Source organism: Dromiciops gliroides, chromosome 3, assembly GCF_019393635.1.
Source record: "Dromiciops gliroides isolate mDroGli1 chromosome 3, mDroGli1.pri, whole genome shotgun sequence".
In the NCBI taxonomy this organism is placed as follows: Eukaryota; Metazoa; Chordata; class Mammalia; order Microbiotheria; family Microbiotheriidae; genus Dromiciops; species Dromiciops gliroides.
This window is the reverse complement of record NC_057863.1, coordinates 125477876-125490226: the sequence shown is the minus strand read 5'-3', so window position 1 is coordinate 125490226 and position 12351 is coordinate 125477876. Positions and strand designations below refer to the sequence as shown.

The following is a 12351-nucleotide window of genomic DNA, read 5'->3' as shown; positions in this document are numbered from 1 at the left end:
ATAATTAAAATTATTGCCTCTCATTAAAATTACTTTAGAAAATTAAAAGACTGCATCAATATTTTTTACCAATGCTCACTGGAACAATAAATAACTCTTCTCCTCCTACCCCAGTCCTCCCCGCAAAAAATGCATATTATCAACTTCATTCAAACCTAATGAGGGTTAGTTCAGTGTTCAGACAACTTTTTACAAAGGTCCTCCTCTACTCCAGCTAGACAGGTCCAAAAGAACCATTGGGCAAGAGGAGGGGGTACAAAATGCAGGCAAGGAAGGCATTCTTTATTGGGGAACTCTCAAGTATTTGTGGGGACACAATAGTTAGACCTACATTTATTCCAAGTACCCACAAATTATATAATTTAAAATATATGTAGGTAGGAAAAACATGGAATTGAGTTAGCAAAAATACTTCCTGAGTCTTCAATTGTTCTTTCATTAGTACTTCAGAATATAAAATTTCAAAAGCATCAGGCAAACATAAATCTTCAAATTATAATTTTTTTCAAATGATAAAAATTTAAGGGAATCTAAAAGAAAAAAACATCTGAATAGGACAAGGGGGAGATAGAAAAGTGAGAGCATTCAGTTCTGAAAACTAATACATTGTAAGACCAAGAGAATATTGTTTTTTCTCTTCACTGTTGCACTTTTTTTTTCATGTATGTACTGTCTTCTTCTCTGACGCTCAATTCATTTCAGTACCTTTGTTTATACCCATTGTAAATACTACCTAAGAATAAAGTTCATAGTAAGGCTAAATTGGAAATTTACCTTCTTCAACTGACTGCACGACGATTCCAGAAAAATCCCATCTCACTGTAAACCCAAAGTCAGCATCACTGTTCCCAGGGCTGTGGGTCATAATGATTCTCATATCACTGAACTGATCCTGAAAATGAAACATGACACGATGAGATCAAGTGTCATTTGGCATCTACATGAGGAAAGTCCATCTACTAAGTAAATAAGGAGACTTACAGAACACACTTTAATTATCTTAGGAGAAAATAACTAGGAAAAGAATTTTCTGTTTCTTCCATAAACTAGGTAAAATCTTCTTGTTTGTTCATTTATTATAACTATATATCTGGCTCAGATATCAGTGCACTTCTCTTTTATGCCCAAAGATAATGCAAGAGAGTTTCTTCCCAATATCTATAATATTTTCACTGACAAAGGAAAGATTAAAAATCTTGCTTTTTGCCTAAATCCAATTCACTACCTAAATTCATTAGTTTAGCAGTTAAGATAGAGACCAAGAACTACCTTTTCTAAATGACAATACCCTCTGCCTAAATTTCCCCATTCATAAGCCTAGGGAACCCTACTTAAAATGGATATATTCAGATACATTGGAATTGTATTTATGAAATAGTATAAATCTTTTGGAAGGTGGCTATGCAAATTAATGACATACTCCACTTAACGTGGTACATGCATTTGGAGAGGATTTATATATTTGTTCCCAATAGTATCCTCAATACTTCAAAGATGAATAATGGTATTTCTTTCATACATCTAATAAAAACTGGTCGTGAGCAACTTCAAAAAGTTTTACTCTAACAGGATCTTTGGAAAACATAGCACACATTCCTCAAGCAAAGGAAACAAAGATATTTAAAGCCATTCATGAATCAGGGAGTCAACTGTGCATATCCAACTCCCTAGGATATGGTCCAGTCTAACAAAGGTTATCAAATGCATTGGAGGTCCCATCATATCAAAGAATACCTTGAACACTATTACTACAGTAGGATTTGGTGTTAAGAAAGTATGCTGGATTTTGAGTTAGAACCTTCATGTTACCACTCATTAGCTATGTGACTTTATAGACAAATCATTTAGGATCTATGCTCAGTTTCCATATCTGTAAAAGTTACGATAATAACACTTGTTATCTACTATTTCTATTGTTTTTGTTGTAGTTGTTTTTCTTTTTTGAGGTTTTTCCTTTTTTGCTCTGATTCTTCTCTCATTACATAACTAATGACGAAATATGTTTAATGTGATTCTACATATATAACCTATATCAGATTACTTGCTGTCTTGGGGAGAGGGGGAGGGAGGGGAGGGAGGGAGAAAAATTTGAAACAAGAAATCTTATAAAACACTTGTTATCTTTGCTACCAACAGGTTTGGTGTGAGATAGGCACTGTGTAAAAGTGCTACATACATGTGAATCATTATTAAAAAATAATCATCATCATATTCATAAGGCTGAAGACTAATAAAATCCTGCTAAAAAGAGAAGTTATTCATCAGTACTATTCCTTAACCCCAAACCATGGGATACTGAAATTAGTGATGAGTCGATGAAAATGGGAAATCAGTAAATGTTGATTTCTTTCTGTCTTTACCACCCTTGCCAATTGAAATAATAATTAAAAAGCCAACAAAACTACAGAACTTGATGCTATCTAAAGCCAAAGAATTAAATGCTAGGTTTGATTTTCAAGGTTCTAATTGAGGTTATTTAGCTGGGAGAGGAAAAGAAGGAGACTGGGGGCAGAAGAGGAGGTGGGATTTAATGAACAGTTTTAAAATACATGAAAGGATACTTTGTTCATGGTGGTTAGTGGCCAATATCTATTGGCACCAAAGGGAAGATGAAAAGGAATGAGCTTAACCCACATAAGGAGGAATTTGGGGAAAACATGAGGAACTTCCTGAACAGATGGATTATGTGCTGATGGACTGTCAGCTGAGAAGGTTGTAAAATCTCTTTTGGGAGATTTTAATGAAAAAGACTGATAGGCCTCTAACAGAAACATTGAAGAAAATGGAGAACAGCTACTGACAGATAGGTGGTATAGTGGGCTGAGTTCTGAGTTTGGAGTCAGGAAGATATGGCTTCAAATCCTGCTTCAGATACTTATTAGCTCTGTGATGCTAGGTAAGTCATATGGGTGCTCTTCAACTCACTTTCCACATCTGTAAAATGGGAATAACAATAGTACCTACCTCACCGAGTTGTCATTAGAATCAAATAGGATAATATTTGTAAAGTGCTTAGCAAACCTCAAACTGTGCTATTATTATATCATTAGTGTTTTTTTAAATGAAGATCAATGAAATATAAAGGTAAGAAAAATGGATCCAGTTGAGGGGGTGGTAGATAAAAAGACTTGGGATCTAGATTGAGCCCTGTCCCTTACTAGCTTTTATGGCCTTGATCAAGTTATTTTATTCTGGACTTCAGTATCCTATCTATAAAATGAGAGAAATTGATAGGATGGTCTCTAAAATTCTATTATTAAGTTCATGTATAAATTGCTCATTACAAGAACCAGGAAAGGTTATTTCTCTCCCACCCCCCAAAAATATACCACTAGGTATTTCCTTAAAAGCTCCATGAGAGGGGCAGCTAAGTGGTGCAGTGGATAAAGCACTGGCCCTGGATTCAGGAGTACCTGAGTTCAAATCTGACCTCAGACACTTGACACTTACTAGCTGTGTGACCCTGGGCAAGTCACTTAACCCCCATTGCCCCGCAAAAACAAAAAAAAAAACCAAAACAAAACAAAACAAAAAAAAAACAAAAAAAAAGCTCCATGAGAAGAAAAATCATTACTTCATTATTTTTTGCCTCTGATCAAAGAATGGGCAAGGCTAAAGATCTTAATTATTGACTTAAGGGAAGGGAAGGTTAAGGATAAAGAAGGGGCAGAACTCCAAAGGAATAAGTACTCCTTTTAAAAATTTTTTCATTGTTAACTTTTTTCTTTTACAGTAGGATATAAAACATCAGATTTTTGTCATGATCTATAAATCAACACTGTAAAACTGATCATATTTCTCCAAATTGGGATTCACTTTTTTTTGGTGAAGCTATGGGGGTTAAGTCATTTGCCCAGAGTCACACGGCTAGTAAGTGTCAAAGTGTCTGAGGCTGGATTTGAACTCAGGTACTCCTAAATCCACAACCAGTGCTTTATCCACTACACCACCTAGCTGCCCCTTGGGATTCACTTATTAGCCAAGTATTCACCCTAAGCACTCAGAAGCCATGGGAGTGCCCATTTGTGCAACAAATACAGGTCAAAAGCAATAATTTTATACTTAAAATTATCCTGCAAAAGAGGTTGAATTGGCTTATGTTTGAAAATATGATAAAGGAAAGTTTTGAAATAGTAGCCATAAACTCAATTCCTGATTAAACATTTGGATGGTTAATATTATTACTTGGCCACAAAAGGATATGAAAATAAAGTCAGTATTGTATACTTATGCACTGCCTATTACTTAGAAAATTATTCATCAGTTTAACCTTTTTCAATATTAAAACAAGTTTGACCTTAAATATGTGTAAAATAAAGTAACATGGAAAAACATGAGATTTTAGTTTTTGTTGGGTTTTTTTAGAGGGAGAGTCCTGGGTAGAACAATATTCACTTACACCATTATTTTGGAATTTTAAAATATTATTTAAATAACTATACTTGGCATAGACCAACATCATACCATATACCAAAATAAGATCAAAATGAGTCCATGATATACAAGACATAAAGGGTGATACCATAGGTAAATTAGGATAGGAAGGAATAGTTTACCTCTCTGATCCATAAAGGAGAAGAATTTATGACCAAACAAGAGATAGATAGTATTATGAAATGCAAAATGAATAATTTTGATTACATTAAATTAAAAAAAGGTTTTGTACAAACAGAAGCAATGCACCCAAAATTAGAAGGAAAGCAGAAAGCTGGGAAACAATTTTTACAGCCAGTGAGTCAAATAAAGACCTCATTTCTAAAATATATACCAAACTAAATCAAATTTATAAGAATACAAGTCATTCCTCAATTAAGAAATTGTCAAAGGATATGAACAGGCACTTTTCAGATGAAGAAATTAAAGCCATCTATAATCATATAAAAATGTTATAAATTATTATTGATTAGAGAAATACAAATTAAAACAACTCTAAGGTACCACCCCATGCCCTATCAGATTGGCTAATATGACAAAAAAAAAAAGAAAATAATTAATGTTGGAGAAGCTGTGAAAAAATTTGGAACACTAATGCAATGTTAGTGGAGTTGTAAACTGATCCAACAATTCTGGAGAGCCATTTGGAACTATGTCCAAAGGGCTATAGGACTGTACATACCCATCGACCCAGTAATAACACTACTAGATCTGTAGCCCAAAAAGATCATAGAAAAGGGAAAAGGATCCACATGTACAAAAATATTTATAGCAGCCCTCTTTGTGGTGGCAAAGAATCGGAAATCGAGGAGATACCCATCAATCAGGGACTGACTGAACAAGTTGTGGTATATGAATGTAATGGAATACTATTGTGCTATAAGAAATGATGAGCAGGCAGATTTCAGAAAAACCTGCAAAGACTTAACTGGACTAATGCTGAGTGAAGTGAGCAGAAATAGGAGAACTTTATGTGCAGTAACAGCAACATTGTGTGATGATTAATGGTGATTGACTTAGCTCTTCTCAGCAGTACAGTGATCCAAGAAAGGACTCATGATAGAAAATTCTCTCCACACTCAGAAAAAAGGACTGTGGAATCTGAATGCAGATTGAACCATACTGTTTCTACTTTTTTATTGTTTTTTTGAGACTTTTCCTTTTTGTTCTGATTCTTTCACAACATGACTAATACAGAAATATGTTTAATGTGATTGTACATATATGACCTATATCAGATTGCTTTCTATATTGGAAAGGAGGAGGAAAGGGAGGTAGGGATAAAACGTTGGAACTCAAAATCTTATAAAAACAAATGTTTAAAACTATCTTTACATGTAACTAGAAAAAATACTTTTTTAAGATTAAAAAAATAACTATACTTGGATGGTTCATGGGTACCTCAAACTCAACATGTCCTAACATGAGCTTATTTCCCACCAAATGTACTTCTCTTTTTGGATGCCACTATATGTGTATCTGGCATCATCATTCACTCTGTTGTTCATAATCTTGGTGTTCTTCTCTCTTACCTCATATCCAATCAGGTGTCAAATTTTTTCAACTGCACCTCTATAACATCACTTGAACCTCTCCCCCATTCTCTGTTCTCATCAGCAAAACCCATTCTAGTCCTTTGCCTCTGTGGATTATTTTCAATTTATCCTTTCTTTATTGGCATGTTGTCTCCCTCATTAGGCAGTGAATTCACTGCAAACAGGAACTGTCTTTTACCTTTCTTTGGGGGGGGGGGTGCAGTGGGGGAAATGAGAGTTAAGTGACTTGCCCAGGGTCACACAGCTAATAAGTGTCAAGTGTCTGAGGCCGAATTTTAACTCAGGTCCTCCTGAATTCAGGATCTGTGCTTTTATCCACTGCACCACCTAGATGCCCCCTGTCTTTTACCTTTCTCTGTATCCCCAGTGCTTAGCTTAAATGTTTATTGATTATTTTAAAATATCTACTGGTTCCCAACTGCCTGAGTTAAAATTCTTCACCTGCCATTCAAAGGCCTCTACAATTTGACAATTTGCCTTTCCCCTTTTATCTTTTATCTTGTTCCTTTTTATTCACTCAATTCTTACCTAGCCTTAATCACAGAATGGGCATTGCCTCAAGCAAATTGAGATCTGGGTCAGACCTTAGCTTAAAAAGGTCAAAGTATGCCACCCCATCAAGGCCATCTCCACTCATCCTGATATATATTTTGCCACTGGCCCCGAATGGTTCTGGAGAAGAGAATATGGCTGGTGTCTTTGCATAGCCCTACCTCACTTAAATCCAATTTAAAGGAAGTCATGACAGCACATCCCTCCTGATCCCTCCTGATGTCATGGTCCTCTTCAAGAAAGCAGGACAAACAATAACAATCCTCAAACGAAGCTGAATTATACACTGTCCCCTGAATATTCATTGTGTTTTCATAATTTTCTTATGTTTGCTCTCATTATAGAGGCCTTTCTTGATCTCATTGACTGTGATAAATGCCTCCATTCTCAGACTTCCTTCCATCTACTCTGAAGTTATCATATATGTTCCTAGTGATACACACGTCATCTCTTCTACAAGAATACAAGCCTTTTCAGGGCAAGGGCTATTTTTGCCTTGCTTTATCCCCCCAGTGCTAAGCATAGCACTTGACAGAGTAAAGGTTTAACTAAATGTTTGTCCAATAAGCTTTTGCCCAGAACTGCTGCATATCCCTCTTCATTTCTTGGATGCTTACCAACTCAAGTGCTAACTATGCTAGGAAGTCTTCGCTGATTAGCCACAGTTGGTCATTGTCTTCCAGCTAATGCATAAAAATTGTAATAATAAAAAATATATAGTGTTGTATGCAAAACCCTTTTTTAAAAAAATCTCTAATACATTTATGTAACTTTGTGAGTTACATTTATTTGTATTGGTGTATTCTTTCCATAATATTCTACATTTCCAAAAGTTTCATGTCTAATTTAAATTTTGTATCACCCCTCAAGCCCCATTCCAACACTACCTAGTACAGTGCTTAGCACACAGGGAGCTATATTATATATGCCTGTTATAAAGGTATATAAAGCTGATGGCCATTAAAAATCTTTGTCCTGGGGGCAGCTAGGTGGTGCAGTGGATAAAGCACTGTCCCTGGATTCAGAAGGACCTGAGTTCAAATCCAGCCTCAGACACTTGACACTAGCTGTGTGACCCTGGGCAAGTCATTACCTCATTGCCCCCACAAAAATAAATTAATTAAAATTCAAATTTAAAAAGTTTAAAAAATCTTTGTCCCACTCTTTTATTAATGTTTTTTTATCATAGTGTTATTTTTGGAAAGTCAGAAATGGTTATTGGTAGAAGCTTTAGGCTCTTCTTAGTTACCTAAAGAACATTTAATAAAAAGGCAAATACCAATTTATGTGAAAGGAAATTACCTAGAAATTAGGGATTAGAGGATATATCTTCCCCAAATACCTTATTGCCATATATTTTGGCATGATCTAGCCTGAAAAATCTCAAAAATATACTTTCCCCCATCACCATTTCAATGTATTTCAATATAACAATAATTAGCACATTAATTGCCATGTCAGAACATCAGTCAGTTCTTTTCTGAGCTTCTTTCTCCATCTGTAAATGAGGAGTCAAGTTCCTTTCAGCTCCAACACCCTATACCAATATAACTGATTATTGTAAAGAGGGGAAAAGGCAACAATATAACATGTACAGATAAAGCTTAGCAAGGCATTATGTTCAAAAATATGTTTGCAAATCAGTTTTTTTGTCTCTATGTTATGTGTTCTAATGTTTAAAATAGTGGTAGAAACCATGTTAATGGGGCAGCTAGGTGGCACAGTGGATAAAGCACTGGCCCTGGATTCAGGAGGACCTGAGTTCAAATCTGGCCTCAGACACATTACACTTACTACTTGTGTGACCCTGTGCAAGTCATTTAACCCTCATTGCCCAGCAAAGAAAAAAAGAAACCATGTTAACCATGCCTAGTTTCTAGACCAAACCACAAAAGTTCCTTTGATACTTAAATACTACACTTTACCAATAGAATTATGGGAGCTAGCCTTAATGTATCAATGGGCCACCACGGGAGGTAGTATTTCCCTGATAGGAGGTTTCCAAACAAATGTTGGACGAGCACATATTGGGTGTGTTATTGTGGAGAATGTAGGGGACAGCTGGGGTGGAATGCAGATTGAACTAGATGACAGTGAAGGTCGCTTCTGACTCTGAAATTCTTTGGTTCTGTGACTGTAGTATTTCCCTCTTCCCTATCAGCCACATAGCCAAAATAACTTAACTACAAATGGTGAGTTTCATGGCCTGGATAAAGGGATCCATCAGGGCAGGATAAAATGAGGAGAAACAAAGAAAGAGGGGTTCAGTGATCAGCACTAGCAACAGCATCTTCCACTGAACATAAGTATGAGAAAGATAATAACAAATAATAATTGCTATTTATTCATTGTTTTAATGTTAGCAAGGAACTTGGCATATATTATCCCATTTGAACCTCAAGATAACACTGCAAAGGAGGTACAATGGGTCTTTTTATCTCCATTTTACCTGTGAGGAAATAGACTCAGAGGGGTTAATTTAATTTGCCTGGTATCACAGAAATAGTAAGTCTCGGCAACTGGACTCAAACCAAGATCTTACTAAAGTATAAACATTAGGTGCATTTCTTGATTCCAAGCTGACACCCAATTCCCAGGGCCTTATTCACCTGCTTCCCTTCAATTCTAGTATATATTGTTTTGGGCAAGGGTCTCTTCTTGTCCCATAATTAAATACTTGTAAGGGTTTTGTCATCAGCAACAATAAGCAATAAGTGTTGGGGGGAGGGGAGAATAGAGTTCCTTTCTATGCCCTTTCCTTTATATCTCCTTTTTCTTATAGAACTTATGGAGAAGGGAACAACCATTTATTGAGCACCTACTATGCACCAGGCACTAGGCTAAGTACTTTACAAATATTATCTCATTTGATCCTCACAACAACCCTGGGAGATAAGTGCTATTATTATCCATATTTTAAATTTGAGGAAACTGAGGCAAACAGAGTTAAGTGACTTGCCCAGGGTCACACAGCTAGTGTCTAAGGCTAGATTGGATTCAGGCCTTCCTGACTCCATTCCCAGCTCTCTATTCACTGGGCCACCTCAATTTACAGGGAAGATTAGTCACCCAAATAATAATAGAAGATACGTGCATATTGGGTATCCCAAAATTCTCAGTGTAACTTTAAGCTATCAAAGCTTAAAACTTCATTAAGACTTTGGGGACACACCACACATTTCAGAGGAAATGCAAATTACTTTATTCTAGATTAGTTACCCCAAGAACTTCTTCACAGGAATTAGAAAGAGCAGGTCTGAGGTGAGAAAGAGGATGTGGTCTCTTGCAAAGAAGGGGGGAGTAGACCTTCCTAACGAAACCTACCCTAAGGCTACTAAGTGGCAGCAATTTAAGGGGTAAAGTGGCAGTGACCATCCTCCCTACCTTCCTTTCTGTCAAGGCCATTTCTGATATTACAGACCTAGGCCTAGAGTGTCTCTGTTTTTGTTCAGTTGTTTCAGCCCCGTCCAACTCTTCTCCCAACCCAATCCGGAGTTCTCCTGGCTGAGATTTTAGAGTAGTTTGCCATTTCTTTCTCCAACTCATTTTACAAATGAGGAACTGAGGCATAATGGTGTTCAGTGACTAGCCTACGGTGACACAGCTAGTAAATATCTGAGGCCAGATTTGAACTCAGGTTTTCCAAACTCCATGCCCAGCCTAGCTGTCCAGAGTGTCCCTAGGATATGGTCAGAAGCAAGCACTAAGGGTTCAGTATGAAGAGTCAGGGGAAGCGAAGCAGTAGGATTATGAAATAGTGAGAGGGTCTGCAACAAACAAAATAGAAACACGAATGGGAAGGAATTCCATTCAATTCAATAAGCATTTATTAAGTGCCTCCATCAGATTATAATACAAAGGTTACATTTGGAGTCAGGAGATTTAGGTTGAAATCCCAGTTTTTCTACTCATGTGCCCTTTGCTAAGTTCTTTAATCTCTCATTATCTTTAAAACAAGGTTACAATATCTACTATACTTAGATTCCTCACAGCTCTAAATCTATGTTGTCAAAGATTGAGTATAGTTATATATATTATATATGTATGTGTTATTATATATGTATATAATTATATATAATATATAATGTATATATAATTATTAACAGTATGTGTAGATGAGAGGGAGGGAGGGAGAGGGAGAGAGGGAGAGAAGGAGAGAGGGAGAGAGGGAGGGAGGGAGGGAGGGAGGGAGAGAGAGAGAGAGAGAGAGAGAGAGAGAGAGAGAGAGAGAGAGAGAATATGAAATTTATCACCCTAGTCTTGGGACAACTCTAATATCCTCCTCTGCATTTCTACTTCCAAATCATCATTCATACAGCTATGGGTTAATCTTCTTAACCACTTTCAGCAATCTCCAGATAGTCTATCAATAGATACCACCAACTCAAATCTTTTACTCAAGGCAATTTTCTTTTCTTTCCTTTCTTTCTTTCTTTTTCTTTCTTTCTTTTTTTGGTGAGCCAATTTTCTTAATATTCTTAACACTTACCATACTTATTCCCTTCTTCATTCCTGATACTACATTTGCTGACCTGAAATACTGTCCATTACCTTCCCTGGTACTAGAAAGCCTCTATGTTCTTCAAGGAAACTTTAGGTCATATCCTCTCATTTCCATGAATCCTTTCAGAAAATTCAAATTTCTATCAATCTTGTCCTTCACTGAATCCCTAGACTTAAAAGCTGAGCAACATAATCAGCTCACCTACTGACTTTGGTGATAGGCCTTTACCAGTGCCACCAGCTGTTGGGGCCTCCCCTCTAAAGTGAGCTTGTAGGTACTTTGTCTGAATCATATATTCACCTCCTCGCCACATGGTCTTCTCCATTAAATGCAATCTCCTTAAAAGAAGGGCTCATTTTCATTTTTCTTTACATTCCCTGCACTTAGCACAGTACCTAACACATAGTAAGAACTTAATAAATGCTTGTGGATCAACTGATTACAGGCTGCTCAGTGTGTTTATGTATGGTTCCTTGTGTTTGTATATCTGGTCTTCCCACACAGACTGCAAACTCCTCAAGGATAAGAACTAAGTCTCATACATTACTTACATCTTTTTTTGTTTTGTTTTGTTTTTACATATAAGGTATTTTATTTTTTCCGTTACATGTAAAGATAGTTCTCAACTTTTGTTTATACAAGCTTTACAATTTCAGATTTTTCTCCCTCCCCCCCTCCCTCCCCCCTCCCCTAGACAGCAGGTAATCTGATATAGGTTATATCTATATATCTATATACATATAGATATAGATATTTATACACACATATATATATACACATAATAACATTAATCTTATTTCTGCATTAGTCCTGTTATAAGAGAAAAAAATCAGAGCAATGATGAAAAACCTCAAAATAGAAAAAAAAAACCAACAGCACCAAAAACAAAAGAAACAGTATGGTTCATTCAGCATCTATACTCCACAGTTCTTTTTTTTACTTACATCTAACTACTGAGACCTCAAGTTCAATGCTAATGCCTAAAGATAAGTGATTCCTCATAACTGCAATATTAACACATATACAAATATACCAAAATGAGTACATAAAATAATTTATAGATAATACTTTTGGTTCCAGTCATCAAATAAAATATGATCTTGTTCATCGGCTTTCTATTTCAAGTTTAGTGACAAAGGACCAGCTATATCCTTACTGGCTAGATAAAACTTCTATAATCTCTAAAATCCAGAATATATTCACTCCATTCTCTCTCAAACCTTCAAAGTCACCTCATCTGTTGCCATCCTTAAGATAGGTATTATGGGGCAATACTTAAATAACAAACAGGAAACCAAACAGGTT

At 36.2% G+C, this 12351-nt stretch overlaps 1 protein-coding gene across 13 annotated transcripts in view; it reads right to left on the bottom strand.

The window, feature by feature from the left end:
• The window catches only part of LMO7 (LIM domain 7), a 252651-nt gene that overhangs the window by 31407 nt on the left and 208893 nt on the right, over positions 1-12351 (bottom strand). For all 13 annotated transcript variants that reach the window (XM_043992291.1, XM_043992292.1, XM_043992290.1 and 10 more), the window contains one exon: positions 775-892. In XM_043992291.1, coding sequence (XP_043848226.1) covers positions 775-892 — 118 coding nt within the window. The remainder of the gene's footprint in view (positions 1-774; positions 893-12351) is intronic.